Consider the following 21,238-nt stretch of genomic DNA (forward strand, 5'->3'; position numbering starts at 1 on the left):
CTTTGTTCTTGGTGAGAATTTCCTAGATGCAATGCAAAGAAAACATGAGCACAAAGCTAACTTGCTTAACGGGTCAGGGATGTGACAAATTGGACCACATATATCTCCTTGAATGCGTTCAAGAAAATTAAGTGGTTCATTCTTGATCTTCAGATATGAAGGTCTTGTGATTATTTTCCCAGTTGCACCTGCAGTGCATACGAAATCCGAGGATTTAGGGAAATTAGCAACCGTTATGTTGTGTCCAATTGAACCGTCAATAATTTTTCTCATCATCCCCACACCAGGATGACCCAGGCGATCATGCCATATCTTGAACTTGTCAAGATTCTGAAAAATTATTTTGTATGCCAAATGTTGCTCTGGCTTGATGTATGTGTAATACAATCCAGAAGATAGAGCAGGCAGTCTATCAAGGGTTTCCTTATCAGATCCCTTCTGCTGAGTTATGAGTAGGCTTTCAACCGCATTGTCTTCATGAGTTTCAATGTGGTAGCCATTCATACGGATATCCTTAAAACTCAACAGGGTACGAGTTGAATCCGGATACAATAAAGCCTCCTGGATTTCAAGTTTTGTACCATTCGGGAGGGTAAATGTGGCTTGACCAGAACCAACAATTACCATGTCATGACCACCAATTGTCATAACACTTCCCTTACTCTTTTTGAGACTTTGGAAGTATTTAACCTCCCGTAGAATTGTGTTAGAGGCACCACTGTCCACTAAATAAATTTCCTCCTCCATTGGATTGTTTCTCTAAGTTTTCTATAGAGTAAAAGAATAAAATTCATTATCTATCCAATCTCATATAGAATTAACACATACATTACATATTCTGTATATCTGCTTACAAATTATAATACATTATGTTTAAGGACATAATTATTACAATACCATATGTGTGAGGATATAATTATTTTACAACACACAATATAACTAAGGACATCATCACAACACTTATGACATTATTGGAAGATCAAAGCATATCTCCATATATGTCATTAGTAGAAGTGAAATCCACCAACATGTCATCAACATTAAGTGGCGGTCCTTCCTTTTGCTGAGCCTGGTCTTGGTTCTCCATGTTGTCATGAACTGCGTTCTGATGAACGTCTTGAGAATTTTCAATCATTGGACCAGTGAAGTGAGCTTCGTACTGGTTCCCTTGAGCCTTCTTGCCATTGCCAATTGATTGATGATACAGCGTCACCAAATGCTTTGAAGTGGTACACTTCCTTGCATGATGAGTAGTACAACCACATTTGTAGCAAGTTTAAGAGCTGCTACCCTTATCATTTTTCTTAAAATGATTCTTACTCTTTTGTACTCCATTGCTATTCTTATTCTCATTGCGTCTCCACTTTCCTTTAAACTTCCTATGGTTCCTTTTGGGACCACGAGACTTCTGAGTATTCTGAGAATTAAAATGTGCTTCAGGCAGCGGCAGTGTTCCCGTTGGACGGGACATATTATTCTTATCAAGAATTTCACTGTGCTTTTCTGCCTGAAGGAGTGCATATATCAACTCAGAATGCTTCTTGTATTTCTGCTGACGATGTTGTTCAGCAAGAATCCTCATATTAGGATGGAAAGTAGAGAGTGTCTTTTCAATGAGATCCGCATCCAAAACTGCACTATTGCAGAATCTCAACTTAGAGTTGATTTGATGCACGGCAGAATTGTATGCTGCAACGGACTTAAAATCCTGGAAACGGATAAGAGCCCATTCTCTTTGCGCTTCAGGCGACATCACCGACCTTTGTTGATCATAACGCTCCTTCAAGGAGTTCCACAATGATAGAGAATTTTCCTCCATCATATACTCTTATTTCAGAGAAGGATCAAGGTGGTGTCGAATGAAGTGCAAAGAAGCATACTTTGTCGTATCTGCGATGGCAGGAGTACCTTGAGTAGGTGTGGTTATAGTGCTGATCAGATTCCTGGCCGCCAAGTTAATCTTGGCATCCATGGCCCAGGTTAGATAATTTCTGCCATCAATGGCAAGCTCAGCAAATTCCTTCTTGGATATGTCAGCCATATCTTGCATGAAAAATATCATGCGCATTAATTTACACTCATGTAAATTAATTGTGTGTAAAATAAAATGCTTGATTAAATATAAAGGTCTAGGAAAAGCCTAAACGACCCAAAATATGACTGTATACAAAAGATAATCACCATAAAATGGCGTAGATCTTTGTTTTGTAGAACACATAGAGGTAATCACCACGAAGTGGCGTAGACACTCATATGGCTATTTTCATGCCATAATATGTGTGCTTTCATTTTTGCTTTGAGGTAATCACTACCAAGTAGTGCATACCTTAATCTCATGGTACTTTGTACAACCTTGTGTTATTTAAAACACCTTGAAGGTAATCACCATGTGGTGTAGACCCCACAGTCGTGAACAAAGCATACATTGCATTAGATGCAATCCATAAGATATGTGCAAAAACTGAAAGTAATCATACAATTTTCAAGCATAATCAACATGTAGCAATTTAAAAAAATTGCACACATACACATGTTGACATTTCAATAAGAAGATATTACATGATACTATGTTAGAAAATACTAACAAACACATATGTACAAAAACTGAAAGCTAGAAGCTAATCAGAAAAGAAAACTAAAGAAATAACAGTATGTCAAATAAAGTAGCCTACTACCATGGCCAAGCCATCATTTTTTTTGCATGCCCAACTAGCCAACTAGGCCTAGTGGGATAACACATGCGTGTACCGCGTCGGTGGAAAGTAATTAAGAGCCAGTGCCCAAGCGGTGGTGGGCTGCTGCATGTGGTTGTTGTGGTGGCACGTGGTGATGTTGGTGGGTGGTGGATGGATAGCTAGTGGATGGAAAGCGTGGTGGGCTGGTGAATGGATAGAGGACGCCATCCCATCTTCTCCATTAGTACTACACAATACACTGCAGCCTTCCTTTCTTCTCCATTAGCACCACCACCACCAAACTCCATCGTCGGTCACTGCCTCACCGATGCGAGGTCGAAGGCCCCGGCGCAGCATCTTCCTCCTCTGAAGAAGTTCCTCCAGGCAGGTGCGTCCCGGGAGCAACTCCATTGGAGTGGCCATTGGCCAGCCGAAGGTTCACCGGGCTCCATCGTCCCGGCCGACGGCCGGCGTGCTGCAGCACGGCGCGTGGCACTATGTGCCAGCGGCGGGGCGCCGATAGGCCAGTGGAGCTGCTCGCCCAGTTGTCGAAGACGTCCCCGAGCGCAGCAGCCCGCGCGGGGAGGTGCAGCCCGAGGCTAGCGCTCGACGAAGAAGCACCGGTGTCCGCGTTCATGGCGCATGCACCAATCGCCGAGGGCAGGTGCATCCCCAGCCCGAAGCTTGCTGCAGAAGCCCCAACGACCACTGTCTCGTGCGCCGGAGTCGGTGATGGAAGGCGCGGCGAGTCCGGCTGTGCGGGCTCCGCGGGCAGCGCCGGTGGCGCGGGCTCGACCTCCTCCTGGACCTCGTAGTCCAGTGGAAGAGACGACGACGGGGTCGGGCATGGCCCCCATCCGTGCACAGGGCATGGATGTGGTGGTGGAGGCGCTGCAAGTTCCGGCTCAACGGCGTCGACGTCCATTGCTCCGTCCACAGGTTCGAGTACTTCGCCCGCGTACAGGTTCGGAGCAGCCGGTCCGGCAAGAATCCAGGCCGGGAGCGGCGCCGGCGCCGGCGCCGGTTCACGCGAAGCACCGGAAGGCCCAGCACCGTGGCGACCACGGGCGCCATGCCTAAGACGTGGTGCACGGCGGCGGAAACCGTTCCGGCGGCCACCGAACCGGCGAAGATCACGGGCGTGGCGGTTGTGGCGGCGAAGTCCGCCAACACCATGGCGACGGCGACGGCTCTGTCGACGTCGACCGCCGTCACGAACGAGGTGCATGAAGAAGGATAGGAGACCACGAGGCATCCTCTTACCTTCTTCTTTCCTCCCTTCTTTCTTCTTTTCCGGCGACTCTCGCCGGAGTTGTTTTGCCTTTTCTCTGCTCTCGGTAGAGTTACGGGCTGATAACGTGTGATAATACAGATTGATCGAAGTATCTCTTTCATTGATGATCCAAGGATTATATACATGGGGAACCGTCGCCACGAAAGGACACATCCGATCGTGGGGACGCGGGCGTGTCGAACGGTTGCCATAAGCAACCGACGGCAATTTACACAAGGGAGGATTATCCCTAATTATAGAATTACTTTAAATCCTAACAATTCCCATCATATACCACCCTGCCTGGCCGAAGTGGCTACGTCCAGAATCCCGGGAGTTCCTACCTGGCGCCTTCAACGCCACTTGGGGAACCAGCGTATGTAACGCCCTCCTCGTGGGCCGGCTCATGTAAAGTGTGGTTGTACGAAAAATTGGAAAAAGAAAAAACACGAAGAAATAACTGCAGGCTGATATTGCGGGAAGTGAGACTTGAACTGCAGTCAACAATGTAAATGCCTACGCTCGTTAACCACTAAACCAAGTGACAGTTTGTTGTTTATTATACTCCCTCTGTTCCTAAATACAGTATAAGTTTTTTTTAGAAGTTTCACTAGTGAACTACATACGGATGTATATAGACATACTCTTTTGTACTCCATTGCTATTCTTATTCTCATTGCGTCTCCACTTTCCTTTAAACTTCCTATGGTTCCTTTTGGGACCACGGGACTTCTGAGTATTCTGAGAATTAAAATGTGCTTCAGGCAGCGGCAGTGTTCCCGTTGGACGGGACATATTATTCTTATCAAGAATTTCACTGTGCTTTTCTGCCTGAAGGAGTGCATATATCAACTCAGAATGCTTCTTGTATTTCTGCTGACGATGTTGTTCAGCAAGAATCCTCATATTAGGATGGAAAGTAGAGAGTGTCTTTTCAATGAGATCCACATCCAAAACTGCACTATTGCAGAATCTCAACTTAGAGTTGATTTGATGCACGGCAGAATTGTATGCTGCAACGGACTTAAAATCCTGGAAACGGATAAGAGCCCATTCTCTTTGCGCTTCAGGCGACATCACCGACCTTTGTTGATCATAACGCTCCTTCAAGGAGTTCCACAATGATAGAGAATTTTCCTCCATCATATACTCTTATTTCAGAGAAGGATCAAGGTGGTGTCGAATGAAGTGCAAAGAAGCATACTTTGTCGTATCTGCGATGGCAGGAGTACCTTGAGTAGGTGTGGTTATAGTGCTGATCAGATTCCTGGCCGCCAAGTTAATCTTGACATCCATGGCCCAGGTTAGATAATTTCTGCCATCAATGGCAAGCTCAGCAAATTCCTTCTTGGATATGTCAGCCATATCTTGCATGAAAAATATCATGCGCATTAATTTACACTCATGTAAATTAATTGTGTGTAAAATAAAATGCTTGATTAAATATAAAGGTCTAGGAAAAGCCTAAACGACCCAAAATATGACTGTATACAAAAGATAATCACCATAAAATGGCGTAGATCTTTGTTTTGTAGAACACATAGAGGTAATCACCACGAAGTGGCGTAGACACTCATATGGCTATTTTCATGCCATAATATGTGTGCTTTCATTTTTGCTTTGAGGTAATCACTACCAAGTAGTGCATACCTTAATCTCATGGTACTTTGTACAACCTTGTGTTATTTAAAACACCTTGAAGGTAATCACCATGTGGTGTAGACCCCACAGTCGTGAACAAAGCATACATTGCATTAGATGCAATCCATAAGATATGTGCAAAAACTGAAAGTAATCATACAATTTTCAAGCATAATCAACATGTAGCAATTTAAAAAAATTGCACACATACACATGTTGACATTTCAATAAGAAGATATTACATGATACTATGTTAGAAAATACTAACAAACACATATGTACAAAAACTGAAAGCTAGAAGCTAATCAGAAAAGAAAACTAAAGAAATAACAGTATGTCAAATAAAGTAGCCTACTACCATGGCCAAGCCATCATTTTTTTTGCATGCCCAACTAGCCAACTAGGCCTAGTGGGATAACACATGCGTGTACCGCGTCGGTGGAAAGTAATTAAGAGCCAGTGCCCAAGCGGTGGTGGGCTGCTGCATGTGGTTGTTGTGGTGGCACGTGGTGATGTTGGTGGGTGGTGGATGGATAGCTAGTGGATGGAAAGCGTGGTGGGCTGGTGAATGGATAGAGGACGCCATCCCATCTTCTCCATTAGTACTACACAATACACTGCAGCCTTCCTTTCTTCTCCATTAGCACCACCACCACCAAACTCCATCGTCGGTCACTGCCTCACCGATGCGAGGTCGAAGGCCCCGGCGCAGCATCTTCCTCCTCTGAAGAAGTTCCTCCAGGCAGGTGCGTCCCGGGAGCAACTCCATTGGAGTGGCCATTGGCCAGCCGAAGGTTCACCGGGCTCCATCGTCCCGGCCGACGGCCGGCGTGCTGCAGCACGGCGCGTGGCACTATGTGCCAGCGGCGGGGCGCCGATAGGCCAGTGGAGCTGCTCGCCCAGTTGTCGAAGACGTCCCCGAGCGCAGCAGCCCGCGCGGGGAGGTGCAGCCCGAGGCTAGCGCTCGACGAAGAAGCACCAGTGTCCGCGTTCATGGCGCATGCACCAATCGCCGAGGGCAGGTGCATCCCCAGCCCGAAGCTTGCTGCAGAAGCCCCAACGACCACTGTCTCGTGCGCCGGAGTCGGTGATGGAAGGCGCGGCGAGTCCGGCTGTGCGGGCTCCGCGGGCAGCGCCGGTGGCGCGGGCTCGACCTCCTCCTGGACCTCGTAGTCCAGTGGAAGAGACGACGACGGGGTCGGGCATGGCCCCCATCCGTGCACAGGGCATGGATGTGGTGGTGGAGGCGCTGCAAGTTCCGGCTCAACGGCGTCGACGTCCATTGCTCCGTCCACAGGTTCGAGTACTTCGCCCGCGTACAGGTTCGGAGCAGCCGGTCCGGCAAGAATCCAGGCCGGGAGCGGCGCCGGCGCCGGCGCCGGTTCACGCGAAGCACCGGAAGGCCCAGCACCGTGGCGACCACGGGCGCCATGCCTAAGACGTGGTGCACGGCGGCGGAAACCGTTCCGGCGGCCACCGAACCGGCGAAGATCACGGGCGTGGCGGTTGTGGCGGCGAAGTCCGCCAACACCATGGCGACGGCGACGGCTCTGTCGACGTCGACCGCCGTCACGAACGAGGTGCATGAAGAAGGATAGGAGACCACGAGGCATCCTCTTACCTTCTTCTTTCCTCCCTTCTTTCTTCTTTTCCGGCGACTCTCGCCGGAGTTGTTTTGCCTTTTCTCTGCTCTCGGTAGAGTTACGGGCTGATAACGTGTGATAATACAGATTGATCGAAGTATCTCTTTCATTGATGATCCAAGGATTATATACATGGGGAACCGTCGCCACGAAAGGACACATCCGATCGTGGGGACGCGGGCGTGTCGAACGGTTGCCATAAGCAACCGACGGCAATTTACACAAGGGAGGATTATCCCTAATTATAGAATTACTTTAAATCCTAACAATTCCCATCATATACCACCCTGCCTGGCCGAAGTGGCTACGTCCAGAATCCCGGGAGTTCCTACCTGGCGCCTTCAACGCCACTTGGGGAACCAGCGTATGTAACGCCCTCCTCGTGGGCCGGCTCATGTAAAGTGTGGTTGTACGAAAAATTGGAAAAAGAAAAAACACGAAGAAATAACTGCAGGCTGATATTGCGGGAAGTGAGACTTGAACTGCAGTCAACAATGTAAATGCCTACGCTCGTTAACCACTAAACCAAGTGACAGTTTGTTGTTTATTATACTCCCTCTGTTCCTAAATACAGTATAAGTTTTTTTTAGAAGTTTCACTAGTGAACTACATACGGATGTATATAGACATACTCTTTTGTACTCCATTGCTATTCTTATTCTCATTGCGTCTCCACTTTCCTTTAAACTTCCTATGGTTCCTTTTGGGACCACGGGACTTCTGAGTATTCTGAGAATTAAAATGTGCTTCAGGCAGCGGCAGTGTTCCCGTTGGACGGGACATATTATTCTTATCAAGAATTTCACTGTGCTTTTCTGCCTGAAGGAGTGCATATATCAACTCAGAATGCTTCTTGTATTTCTGCTGACGATGTTGTTCAGCAAGAATCCTCATATTAGGATGGAAAGTAGAGAGTGTCTTTTCAATGAGATCCGCATCCAAAACTGCACTATTGCAGAATCTCAACTTAGAGTTGATTTGATGCACGGCAGAATTGTATGCTGCAACGGACTTAAAATCCTGGAAACGGATAAGAGCCCATTCTCTTTGCGCTTCAGGCGACATCACCGACCTTTGTTGATCATAACGCTCCTTCAAGGAGTTCCACAATGATAGAGAATTTTCCTCCATCATATACTCTTATTTCAGAGAAGGATCAAGGTGGTGTCGAATGAAGTGCAAAGAAGCATACTTTGTCGTATCTGCGATGGCAGGAGTACCTTGAGTAGGTGTGGTTATAGTGCTGATCAGATTCCTGGCCGCCAAGTTAATCTTGACATCCATGGCCCAGGTTAGATAATTTCTGCCATCAATGGCAAGCTCAGCAAATTCCTTCTTGGATATGTCAGCCATATCTTGCATGAAAAATATCATGCGCATTAATTTACACTCATGTAAATTAATTGTGTGTAAAATAAAATGCTTGATTAAATATAAAGGTCTAGGAAAAGCCTAAACGACCCAAAATATGACTGTATACAAAAGATAATCACCATAAAATGGCGTAGATCTTTGTTTTGTAGAACACATAGAGGTAATCACCACGAAGTGGCGTAGACACTCATATGGCTATTTTCATGCCATAATATGTGTGCTTTCATTTTTGCTTTGAGGTAATCACTACCAAGTAGTGCATACCTTAATCTCATGATACTTTGTACAACCTTGTGTTATTTAAAACACCTTGAAGGTAATCACCATGTGGTGTAGACCCCACAGTCGTGAACAAAGCATACATTGCATTAGATGCAATCCATAAGATATGTGCAAAAACTGAAAGTAATCATACAATTTTCAAGCATAATCAACATGTAGCAATTTAAAAAAATTGCACACATACACATGTTGACATTTCAATAAGAAGATATTACATGATACTATGTTAGAAAATACTAACAAACACATATGTACAAAAACTGAAAGCTAGAAGCTAATCAGAAAAGAAAACTAAAGAAATAACAGTATGTCAAATAAAGTAGCCTACTACCGTGGCCAAGCCATCATTTTTTTTGCATGCCCAACTAGCCAACTAGGCCTAGTGGGATAACACATGCGTGTACCGCGTCGGTGGAAAGTAATTAAGAGCCAGTGCCCAAGCGGTGGTGGGCTGCTGCATGTGGTTGTTGTGGTGGCACGTGGTGATGTTGGTGGGTGGTGGATGGATAGCTAGTGGATGGAAAGCGTGGTGGGCTGGTGAATGGATAGAGGACGCCATCCCATCTTCTCCATTAGTACTACACAATACACTGCAGCCTTCCTTTCTTCTCCATTAGCACCACCACCACCAAACTCCATCGTCGGTCACTGCCTCACCGATGCGAGGTCGAAGGCCCCGGCGCAGCATCTTCCTCCTCTGAAGAAGTTCCTCCAGGCAGGTGCGTCCCGGGAGCAACTCCATTGGAGTGGCCATTGGCCAGCCGAAGGTTCACCGGGCTCCATCGTCCCGGCCGACGGCCGGCGTGCTGCAGCACGGCGCGTGGCACTATGTGCCAGCGGCGGGGCGCCGATAGGCCAGTGGAGCTGCTCGCCCAGTTGTCGAAGACGTCCCCGAGCGCAGCAGCCCGCGCGGGGAGGTGCAGCCCGAGGCTAGCGCTCGACGAAGAAGCACCAGTGTCCGCGTTCATGGCGCATGCACCAATCGCCGAGGGCAGGTGCATCCCCAGCCCGAAGCTTGCTGCAGAAGCCCCAACGACCACTGTCTCGTGCGCCGGAGTCGGTGATGGAAGGCGCGGCGAGTCCGGCTGTGCGGGCTCCGCGGGCAGCGCCGGTGGCGCGGGCTCGACCTCCTCCTGGACCTCGTAGTCCAGTGGAAGAGACGACGACGGGGTCGGGCATGGCCCCCATCCGTGCACAGGGCATGGATGTGGTGGTGGAGGCGCTGCAAGTTCCGGCTCAACGGCGTCGACGTCCATTGCTCCGTCCACAGGTTCGAGTACTTCGTCCGCGTACAGGTTCGGAGCAGCCGGTCCGGCAAGAATCCAGGCCGGGAGCGGCGCCGGCGCCGGCGTCGGTTCACGCGAAGCACCGGAAGGCCCAGCACCGTGGCGACCACGGGCGCCATGCCTAAGACGTGGTGCACGGCGGCGGAAACCGTTCCGGCGGCCACCGAACCGGCGAAGATCACGGGCGTGGCGGTTGTGGCGGCGAAGTCCGCCAACACCATGGCGACGGCGACGGCTCTGTCGACGTCGACCGCCGTCACGAACGAGGTGCATGAAGAAGGATAGGAGACCACGAGGCATCCTCTTACCTTCTTCTTTCCTCCCTTCTTTCTTCTTTTCCGGCGACTCATCGCCGGAGTTGTTTTGCCTTTTCTCTGCTCTCGGTAGAGTTACGGGCTGATAACGTGTGATAATACAGATTGATCGAAGTATCTCTTTCATTGATGATCCAAGGATTATATACATGGGGAACCGTCGCCACGAAAGGACACATCCGATCGTGGGGACGCGGGCGTGTCGAACGGTTGCCATAAGCAACCGACGGCAATTTACACAAGGGAGGATTATCCCTAATTATAGAATTACTTTAAATCCTAACAATTCCCATCATATACCACCCTGCCTGGCCGAAGTGGCTACGTCCAGAATCCCGGGAGTTCCTACCTGGCACCTTCAACGCCACTTGGGGAACCAGCGTATGTAACGCCCTCCTCGTGGGCCGGCTCATGTAAAGTGTGGTTGTACGAAAAATTGGAAAAAGAAAAAACACGAAGAAATAACCGCAGGCTGATATTGCGGGAAGTGAGACTTGAACTGCAGTCAACAATGTAAATGCCTACGCGCGTTAACCACTAAACCAAGTGACAGTTTGTTGTTTATTATACTCCCTCTGTTCCTAAATACAGTATAAGTTTTTTTTAAAGGTTTCACTAGTGAACTACATACGGATGTATATAGACATACTTTAGAGTGTAGATTCAATTATTTTGTTTCGTATGTAGACACCTACTAAAATCGCTTAAAAGACTTATAGTTCGGAACGGAGGGATTAGAAAACAACGCTATTAGACATTTTTTTAAGTACAACCATTAAACATATACAATATTATATACCTACTATAAATTAATTTAATAAAGAAAAAATAAAGTAGAAAAAGCATTCACAAAACGCACGAATTGATAAGAAATCGGAATTTTCAAAAGGTTTGTTCCATTGAAAAAGTTTGCACAAATACAAAGTTTTGGCGAATTTAAAAAACTTCATTGAATTTGAAGACTTTATCAAATTTTAAAAAGTGCATGGTATTTGAAAAAAATTCACCAGATCTGAAAAAGTTGACAAGATTTCAAGCAAATTCAGAGAATTTGAAAAATAGTTCATTGAATTCTAAAAAAGTTCATCAGATTTAAAAACAAATTCATTGAATCTGAAAAACAGTTCATGGAGTTTGAAAATAGTTCATCGCTTTTGAAAAAAAAGTACAGAAAAATTGAAAATGTTTTGTCAAATTTGAAAAAAAATTCATCAAATTTGAAATAAGTTCATCGAAATTGAAAATAAACCATCAAATTCGAAAAAAAGTTCATCAATTTTGAAAATTTTCATCGAATTAAAAAAAGCTTCATGCATTTCCAAAAAGAACAAAAGTTCATCTATTTGAAGATAAAAGTTCTCGAATGAGAAAAAAAGGGGGGCAGTGAAAAAAAGAAAAATAAATAGAGAAAAAAGTAAAGAAAGAAAAAAAAGAACGAGGAACAAAATAGGTAAAACATCTACATAATCACAATAAATTGAGCTGGTCAGGTTAATACTGAACACTCTCGTTGTGAGTCAAAATCATCGTTGAGCTCTTGTTTTCGCAGTTAAAAAACACAAAAATACGGGCCGGTTCAACTCACTTGAAATGGTGTGCGCTGCAGGCGTCAGTTTATAAAAAATGCATGTTAACCGACGCCTGCAGATTTGCCCAGAATCCCGGCTCACCGAGTATCAGTATGTGTGAAGCGGGCCCCAATGCTCCTGCGCGCATCGCACGGTCGCCCTCCAGCCGGCCCACCACCATGTGACCCCTCGTGTGGTACTTGAAGTCTAGAGGCTAGACAGAGACTAGAAGTACGAATAAGAGACACGCCACGCACGAAACGGGTAAGTAGCCGTAACACGTTACACTTTCATGCTAGACGGCTCCACCCCCATCAGCGGAACAACCTCGAGCTAGCGACTCCCACGTCCACGGAGACCGGGACCGGCCGACGCCGACGCAGCCCTCGCCGAGTTGCCGCCATGGCCGGAAGGCTGGTCTCCATGCTCCGGTGGCCGCCAGACCTCGGGGGCCTGCCCAGCCAGCTGGCCGCCCTGCTGCCGTCGCCGACGTCATACGCGTCCCTCCACTGGGACTGGCGGCCGGAGCAGCTCGGCGTGGCTATTGGGCGGTGGCCCGATCTCGTGCCGGACTTGCCTCTCGTCGCGGACGCCGTGCTCTGGGGCGTCGTCACGGCCGTCGAGTCCGTCGCGCTCATCTCCATGATGTGCTGCTTCTTCCTCTTCTGCGGCTGCACGCTGTGAGAGCGACGGAGGAAGGATGCAGCCAATGAAGCTAGTGCACTAGCTACAATGTACGGTTAGCCTTCCGATTTCTTTGTCGCCATGCTGTGTTCATCATACGTTTGATTCTGCCAAGACATAAGACATTGGCATGACAATGGTTGCTTTATTAGTACTGATTTGGTAAGTACTCGTATCTTTATCTTGGAGAAAAATAATAATCGCCACAATTCTGATGTTTTGCAATGGGGTTTTCTTGTTGGCGCTCCACGACGATCGATGATGTAGAATAGGACGGGTTTGGGTGACGAAACGCTTTTGGGGATCTGTCGACAAGTGCGCGTGTGGGTGGTGGGAACGGGGGGTGACTTGGATTGTTGAAAATAATCCAAGCGGTTCCTGTACAAAAAAATGGACCATTTCCTTTATTTATTTTAGCACATGGATCTTGTTCCGTGTGGACCTGGAGTATTTGTTTATTTGTGTCGCTCCTAATTGGTAGGTGGCTGTGGAGTTGTAGTATAATCGTACCAGTCTCATGTTGAAAGGTTAGAGCAACTCTAGCAGAGTTGTCGCATGATTTTCATCATCAAAATAATAATTTTAAACTAATATGGCACTCTAGCATAGTAGTTATATGGCTTTCACTCGTCATAAATTTTGAAGCACTCTCCATAATCAGCCTCGTAGCCTCCTAGGCCAGTAAGGGCATCTCCAACAGTTTGTTGGTTAGCTTGTTGGTAAAATATGCCATGTCATCAGCCAACACCTTAACATACAACTACTCCAATGGGTTGTATCTAGCTTGCCCAATAAGATGTGAGGTAATAAATAAGGTGCTCTCTCATTCTACATTGGAGCTTGTGCAAGGGTGTTGGTTAATTTACATACAACCTTGTTCTCTTTCCTCATTTATTGCAATGACACATCATCAAAAATCCTATGTGTCAAAATTACCAACAACTATCTTACAACCATTGGAGATGCCCTAAGGTTGCTCCATATCTCAATCGTTGCCGCCGGAAAAAGTTGCATCTACTCCTTTCTCGTCCAATGGCCGCTTTTTGAAGTTGCACGACTTCCCATGCTCCACTACGATGGGCACCCGGCCATTAAGAGCATGTCTAGTAGAACCCTCAAACCCTTAAATTTAAAACCAGTTTTAAGGGTTTAGAATTGGTCATTTTTAACACTTTTAAGGGTTGAAAAACAGGGGCAAACACTAGAACCCTCAAACCCAACCCTTATAACGGAATATTCTGTTATAAGGGTTGGGTTTGAGGGTTCTAGTCTTTGCCCCAACCCCAACCCTTCAAAATGTCATTTGGCATATCACAATTTTCACTAGAAAAACACAATAAACCTTCAAACAAACACGGAAATAAAGATCATTGATGCATGGTTTAATAGTTTTTACATCACACAATCATCATCTTCCCCCTCTCATCGGCACCATCACCAAAAAGTTGCACTTGGCGCCATTTCCTAGACCACTTCCACGTCCATCAAGCACCTCCATTGTTGCCGGTGGGGGAGTCTTCCACACCGCCATCGCCACCACCACTCATCGGAGTGCCACCTCGAAGAGTAGAGGACGCACCACGGAATATCCTCTTCCTCTCTGCGATGTCCTCCTTGTAGTCCTTCCACCATTGCAATTGTTCTTGATCCATGTCCTTCTTGGACATCATCATGTGATCCTTCTCTTCCACCATGAGTTCTTTCCATACCTTTGCCTCTTTCAGCTGATCATCCTCTCCTCCAAGTCGTCCTTGCGCTTTGCTTCTTCACGCTTTTGCTTCAACTTGTGCAAGCTTGACCTCTTTCTTCTTCTCGGTGATAAGAAGCTTCGTCTCCAATGTCTTCGTTGTCAATTCCTCTCTTGCCTTCATCATCTGCTCCATCTTCTCCCTTAGGCTTGACGCCTCTCCTTCCATCTTCACCCTTAGCTTGCCCTTCTTGGTTCCCTCGGGCTTGCCCAAGTTCCTCTCCTCCTCCTCATCTTCCTCCAAGTCGGTGCCGGTGGTTGCATCCATCCCCACAGCTGCCCAAGCACGAACCAACCTTAAAGGGTTCTAGAGGCGGAGCCCCGAGGTCCACCTCCGCGTCTTGGAGGAGGTCCATGAACGAGGATGGGGTTGCCATTTCCTCGAACACCTCGTGCGCAGCGGGAGGAGGTTCGGCGACGGCGGCGGGCGGGGCCGCGGGCTTCTTCCGCGCCGCGAGCTTCTTCTGCGTCGGGGACGAGCCGGCGACCTTGGAGGAAGCCCCTCGCGGCCCACGGGAGGACACCTTCGGCCGGCTCTTCTTGGGGGGCGGGCGTCGGGGCGTGGACGGGGGCCGGGGCGGGAGCCGGGGAGGCGGGAGGAGGCGGTGTGAGGCCCGCCCACCGCCGCTTGGCCCCGACGTGGGTCGCCGCCACCACGTCGGCCACGGTCGGGTGCAGGCCGGGGGCAGGGGCGGGCGCGGCGGCGGGCGGGGCAGGCAGGGCAGCGGGTGCGGCGGCGGGCGGGGGTGCGGCGGCGGGGGAGGCCTCCATGGCGGTGAGGCGGCGGGAGAAGGCGGCGGCACGAGCCGGGCGGCGGGATGAAATCCCTCCCGCGCGAGAGTGGAACAGGAGTGCGGGTTGGGGGGAGTTTTTCCTCCCAACCCTCACTTCTACAGGTTGAGAAAAAGTTTGAGGGTTGGACCTCTAAATATTTTTACGGGTTTGAGGGTTTAGGGGTTCTAGTCTACTGTTTTTTTCCGATGAAAACTGTAAAAAAGCGGTTATTTTTAAGGGTTTGAGGATTTGAGGGCTCTACTAGACTTGTTCTAATGCCACCCCACGTCCTCGCGTTCCCGTGGAAGAGTGGAGTCTGTTTTAAACCCTCAGATTTACACACGACGCAAACGAACCACAGTGTCTAGATCCCTGGAGTCCATACCCTATACTCAATGATCCCGGTTAATCTAAACCCTCAATCTGTTTGGTGCATTGGGAATGGAGCGATCCTGGCCGAAATCAATAGATACTCTCGGTGACTACGTCGGTCCACCTGACAGATTTATCATATGTCCCTGTCCTCTCCAGATGTGTGTATCGGTGTAGCAGGAGGACCGTCAGGAGAAGATGGGTGGTCTACAGCATGCATGGCGCGGCGGTCGCTCGCCCGTGTGCATCAGGTCGCATCACTCCCATCTAGGATATCCATGGGCAGAAGTGGCACGATGGTCTCCGCCACTTGTGTGTTTCCTTGTACGCGTGCATTATGTTAAACTGTATATATACGTAGACACTTGTATACGTCTGTAATTGTATTGTACCCTTTGGTACTCCTATATAATGAGATAGCCACACCCCGTTTAGGGTGTCGAGCAGTTTCCCAAACTATATGTTTTACATGGTATCAGTTTAGGGTGTCGATGTCTTCCGCTGCCCCTCTCGACGCCGCGTCGTCCCAAGTGCTCGCCCCCTCGTCGCCCTTCATGGCCTCGCGCCTGCTGGCTACGGCGTGGCGGCAGCCGCCCGCAAGTTCCCCGACCGGGTCGAGCGGGACGAGCGCCTTGCCTCCGCCGATCGCATCTGGCAGGTTTTCCTCGACCGTCGTCTCTAGGCCGTCGGGGTTCCGCGGTCCTGCACCCCTGTATGGCGCGTCTTCCTCGTCTCCCTATGGTGCTCCCTGGTACGGCGCCCCTGCTTCAACTTTCGGCGCCGCGCCTCCGTTGTCCTCTGCCTGGCCACCGCCCTACGGTGTGCCGCCAGTGCCTGCCTACGCTGGGTCATCGCACCCCCAGCCCTACGGGGCGCAGCCGTCCTCGCTGGTCCACGGGACAGCACCGTTTGTGCCCCCATGGAGCCCCGACTGGCTCAGGCATTGTCTCCGCTCCTACAGGAGCCTACCTTGTGTCGCCATACGCAGGGACGCAACTGGCGCTCGCCCCCAACTCGGAGACGGATCCGATGATGGGTTGCTATGCGCCACCAGCGCAGCCTCATGCGGATCACATGGCCATGTCGTCGCCGTTTTACTTCTCACACCTCCTTCCGGTGAAGCTTACGCCGGATAACTATTTGTCATGGCGGGCCGAGGTGCTACCTCTGCTCCAAAGCCGCTACTTGGAGGGGTAAGTTGAGGGCTCCATCCCGTGCCCGCCGCCGTATCATCCGGCGTATCACGTGTGGGTGGCTCAGGACCAGGCGATTCTCTCTGCTATCCAGTCATCGCTCACTCCGAGCGTGTCGTCGCTGGTCATCTTCGCCGCGACATCCCGGGATGCTTGGTCGGCACTTCACAGCAGCTTCGCCTCGCAGTCTACGTCGCGCGCTCATGCTATACGCACCGAGTTGGGGGAGACTAAACTTGATGGTCTCTCTATCACTAAGTACTTTACCAAGATGTTGGGCCTCGCTGACACATTGGCCTCGATTGGCCAGCCGCTTGGAGATGAGGAATTCAGCACCCACGTGCTCAACGGTCTTGATGATGATTATGACAATCTCGTCGAGAATATTCATGGTCGTGAGGCGCCACTTCCGCCATGAGAGCTATATGCGCGTCTTCTTGGTCGTGAGCAGCGCATCAAAGCGCGTCGTGCCTCTCCGGGCTTCATCTCTGCCAACCCTGCAACTCGCGGTAAGCCACAGAAGTCGTCGTCGTCTCCTGGTGGGAAGCCGGTGGCCTCATCCCCACAGGCCCGCGCTGCCCCGCCATCCATCACTGGCGGCGCCAGGCCGGTGGCTTGTTGTCCCTGTTGCGGTGCTCAGCAGGCCTACCAGATGTGTGGCATTGAGCGCCACATCGCCTCCTGGTGTCACCGACGCTACAAGCAAGATTTCCTCGGCCTAGGCAATAATGGCAAAGGAAATGAAAAACAGGCTGCTGCGGTGACAAGTCATGATCATGGGCGCACTCCGTCCTACTCCATTGATGATGCGTGGTATATGGACACGGGAGCCACGAACCACCTCACCAACGAGATTACCAAGCTTTCCACCAAGGAACCATATCGCGGTCATGATCAGGTGCGCACAGCCAATGGAGCAGGTATGCACATCTCGCATGTTGGTCAGGCCTCACTTCTTGCACACAACTTTCGCAAACTGCATCTTTCTAATGTTCTTCGAGTTCCCACTGCTACTCGTAGTCTGTTGTCTATTCCTCAACTTACCCATGATAATAATGTCCTTGTCGAGTTTCACCCTTTTCGTTTCTTTATCAAGGATCGGGACACGAGGGCCGTTCTGCTTAGTGGTCGTCTTCGCCATGGTTTATATGCACTTGACGCGCCGCCCACATCTCCTATGCAGTCTTCTCCTCAGGCGTTCAGCGGTGTTCGTGTGTCATCTACACATTGGCATGCACGCCTTGGTCAACCTGTTGCCCCTATAGTTCGTCATGTGCTACATCATCATGAACTACCAGTTGTGTCCAATAAAACTGCTGAAACAATTTGTGATGCCTGTCAGCAGGGCAAGAGTCACCAACTTCCGTTTTCAGAGTCTAGTCGTGTTGTGAAACATCCTCTTGAGCTTGTGTTTTCTGATGTATGGGGTCATGCCCAAACGTCCGTTAGTGGCCATAATTATTATGTCAGTTTCATTGATGCTTATAGCTGATTTACTTGGCTTTATCTTATTAAGCGAAAATCTGATGTGTTCGATGTTTTTATTCAGTTTTAAACACATGTTGAGCGTCTCCTTAAGCAGAAAATTATTCATGTTCAATCCGACTGGGGGTGAATATCACAACTTCCACACCTTTTTCAACAAGCTTGGGATTTCGCACCATGTGTCTTGTCCTCATACACATCAGCAGAATGGAACCGCTGAACGTAAGCATCGTCATCTTGTAGAAACTGGTGTTACTTTGCTCGCTCATGCCTCCGTCCCGTTTCGGTTTTGGAGTGATGCTTTCTCCACCGCTTGTTTCTTGATAAACAGACTACCCTCACGACTTCTGAATATGAAAACTCCTCTTGAACTCTTGCTCAACGAAATCCAAGATTACACTTTTCTCAAAGTGTTTGGGTGCGCATGTTGGCCCCATTTGCGTCCATACAACAAATGTCAGTTAGAGTTTCGGTCCAAAAAGTGTGTTTTTCTTGGGTATAGTTCCCTTCACAAAGGGTACAAATGCCTGCATGTTCCCACCAATCGCGTCTACATCTCTCGTGATGTCGTTTTTGATGAGAATGTGTTCCCTTTCCATGCACTTCCAAATAACTCTACAACTCCTATGCCACTTGCCCACTCTACCACACCTTTGCCTGATCAATTTGTGGATGTTGCAAATGCTCGTGTGTTGCTTCCTAATCACACTGCAGGTATTGGACGTGTTGCTCGTCTTGAGCTCCTTGATGAAAAGGTACCGGATGATGCTCCGGAGCGAGACATGGATTCTCTGCATGGGGCATGCATAACGGGTGCAACCGCCCCGCTGGTGCCGCCCTCACCCGGCTTTGTGGAAGCCGCCCCGCGGGTGTCGCCCCTGCCCGACTTGGTGAGCGCTGGCCTGCGGGCGTCGCCCGCGCCTGACCTGGTGGCTGGGCCGTCCGCCACAACACCTGGCCCATCCGCTGGCTCTCCTGCGCTAGATGGGCTCGCCTTTCCTGGCCCGACGCCGCCCGTGTTGGGAGATGTGGATCGGCCGGCCACACCTGGCATAACGTTGCAGCTCTCCCCGGTGCCAGGTGGCTCTGGCGCTGGCTCGCACGCTGATTTGGCCTCACCTCTGCAGTCGCATGTGCCGAGCCCGGCCTTGCCAACACAGTCGGCTGCCGCTGTGCTTCGTCCTTGCACGCGCAGTCAGACAGGAGTTTTTCAGCCAAAGAAACGCACTGACGGAACTGCCGCGTGGCTCGCCGCTTGCATGGCTCATATTGCTGCGGATCCCACTGCTGAGCCTCACCATTTTCAGGCTGCACTGGGTATTCCTCATTGGCATGCCGCGATGGAACAGGAGTTTCAGGCTCTGCTTCAGAATGACACTTGGCACCTTGTTCCCCCGATGTCTGGTGTTAACATTATTGATTCCAAGTGGTTTTTTAAAGTCAAGAGGCATGCTGATGGTTCTATTGAGCGCTACAAAGCACGGCTTGATGCCAAGGGTTTCAAGCATAGGTATGGTCTTGATTACGAAGACACATTCAGTCCGGTTATCAAGCCTACTACCATTCGTTTGTTGTTGTCTCTGGCTGTTACCCGAGGATGGTTTCTTCGTCAGCTTGATGTGCAGAATGCTTTTCTACATGGAGTCTTGGAGGAAGAAGTTTATATGCGTCAGCCAGCGGGTTTTGTGGATCCTGCACGTCCCCATCATCTTTGTCGTCTTGTTAAGGCGCTATATGCACTTAAACATGCTCCCCGTGCGTGGCATGCACGCCTCGGCTCTGTTCTTCGGGCTCTTGGTTTTCTTCCCTCCACTGCTGACACGTCCTTGTTCCTTCTTCAGCGTCCTGAGGTTACGATGTATCTCCTGGTTTATGTGGATGATATCATCCTCATCAGTTCCTCTGCTGCTGCTGCGGATCGTCTTGTGGCTGCTTTGAGTGGGGATTTTGCTGTCAAGGACTTAGGTGTTCTGCACTTCTTCCTTGGTCTAGAGGTTTCACGGTCTTCTGCTCGGTTGACTCTTACTCAGAAGAAGTATTCTCTGGACTTGTTGCGTCGTGCTGGCATGCTGAAGTGTAAACACGCTATCACTCCGATGTCTGCTACTGATCGATTGTCTGCCCTTGATGGAGATTTCCTGTCACCTGATGATGCTACTGAGTATCGTAGTCTCGTCGGTGGTCTGCAGTATCTTACTATCACCAGGCCAGATGTCTCTTATGCTGTCAACCGTGTTTTTCAGTATCTCCATGCACCCAGGACGTCTCATTGGTCAGCTGTGAAGCACATTCTACGTTATATTTGTCTCATTGCCTCTTATGGTTTGCTTCTCCAGCCTGCACCGTCTTATGAGATCTCAGCCTTTTCAGATGCAGATTGGGCTGGGTGTCCTGATGACAGGCGATCCACGGGGGGATATGCAGTGTTTCTTGGTCCTAATTTGATCGCCTGGAATGCTCGCAAGCAGGCTACGGTGTCTCGCAGCAGTACTGAAGCTGAGTACAAAGCAGTTGCTGATGCAACTGCTGAGATCATATGGGTTCAGTCCTTGTTGAGAGAATTGAGAGTCTCTTCTGCTCATTCTCCAGTACTTTGGTGTGACAACATTGGTGCTACCTATCTTTCATCTAATCCGGTGTTTCATGCTCGGACGAAACACACTGAGGTAGACTATCACTTTGTCCGAGACCGTGTTGCACAGAAGCTCCTCAGTATCAAGTTCATCTCATCAAAATATCAACTTGCTGACATCTTCACGAAGCCTCTTCCACAACCACAGTTTGTAGGCTATAGGCGCAATCTTAACTTGCTTTGTACTTCATGCCATAGTTAAGATTGAGGGAGGGTGTTAGACTGTATATATACGTAGACCCTTGTATACATCTGTAATTGTATTGTGCCCTTTGGTACTCCTATATAATGAGAT

The 21,238-nt window shown here is 49.2% G+C and overlaps 7 protein-coding genes across 7 annotated transcripts; all 7 read left to right on the plus strand.

The window, feature by feature from the left end:
* The first annotated feature begins 2,901 nt into the window (after window positions 1-2,901).
* On the plus strand, window positions 2,902-4,073 carry LOC123446542. The gene has a single exon (XM_045123114.1). The coding sequence runs from the start codon at window positions 3,173-3,175 to the stop codon at window positions 3,488-3,490; it is 318 nt and encodes a 105-aa protein (XP_044979049.1). The 5' UTR covers window positions 2,902-3,172; the 3' UTR covers window positions 3,491-4,073.
* LOC123446541 lies at window positions 3,550-4,073 on the plus strand. Its single transcript, XM_045123113.1, has one exon. It carries the CDS (start codon window positions 3,550-3,552, stop codon window positions 3,913-3,915), a length of 366 nt encoding a protein of 121 aa, XP_044979048.1. The 3' UTR covers window positions 3,916-4,073.
* A 2,100-nt stretch (window positions 4,074-6,173) lies between these two features.
* Window positions 6,174-7,345, plus strand: LOC123446544. The gene has a single exon (XM_045123116.1). It carries the CDS (start codon window positions 6,445-6,447, stop codon window positions 6,760-6,762), a length of 318 nt encoding a protein of 105 aa, XP_044979051.1. The 5' UTR covers window positions 6,174-6,444; the 3' UTR covers window positions 6,763-7,345.
* Window positions 6,822-7,345, plus strand: LOC123446543. The gene has a single exon (XM_045123115.1). The coding sequence runs from the start codon at window positions 6,822-6,824 to the stop codon at window positions 7,185-7,187; it is 366 nt and encodes a 121-aa protein (XP_044979050.1). The 3' UTR covers window positions 7,188-7,345.
* A 2,100-nt stretch (window positions 7,346-9,445) lies between these two features.
* Window positions 9,446-10,618, plus strand: LOC123446547. The gene has a single exon (XM_045123118.1). The coding sequence runs from the start codon at window positions 9,717-9,719 to the stop codon at window positions 10,032-10,034; it is 318 nt and encodes a 105-aa protein (XP_044979053.1). The 5' UTR covers window positions 9,446-9,716; the 3' UTR covers window positions 10,035-10,618.
* Window positions 10,094-10,618, plus strand: LOC123446546. The gene has a single exon (XM_045123117.1). The coding sequence runs from the start codon at window positions 10,094-10,096 to the stop codon at window positions 10,457-10,459; it is 366 nt and encodes a 121-aa protein (XP_044979052.1). The 3' UTR covers window positions 10,460-10,618.
* A 1,747-nt stretch (window positions 10,619-12,365) lies between these two features.
* LOC123446548 lies at window positions 12,366-16,067 on the plus strand. The gene is made up of 2 exons (XM_045123119.1): window positions 12,366-12,790; window positions 15,793-16,067. The coding sequence occupies exon 1, from the start codon at window positions 12,459-12,461 to the stop codon at window positions 12,738-12,740; it is 282 nt and encodes a 93-aa protein (XP_044979054.1). The 5' UTR covers window positions 12,366-12,458; the 3' UTR covers window positions 12,741-12,790; window positions 15,793-16,067.
* Window positions 16,068-21,238: the final 5,171 nt, after the last annotated feature.

The sequence above is a fragment of the Hordeum vulgare genome, chromosome 4H (genome assembly GCF_904849725.1).
Source record: "Hordeum vulgare subsp. vulgare chromosome 4H, MorexV3_pseudomolecules_assembly, whole genome shotgun sequence".
In the NCBI taxonomy this organism is placed as follows: domain Eukaryota; kingdom Viridiplantae; phylum Streptophyta; class Magnoliopsida; order Poales; family Poaceae; genus Hordeum; species Hordeum vulgare.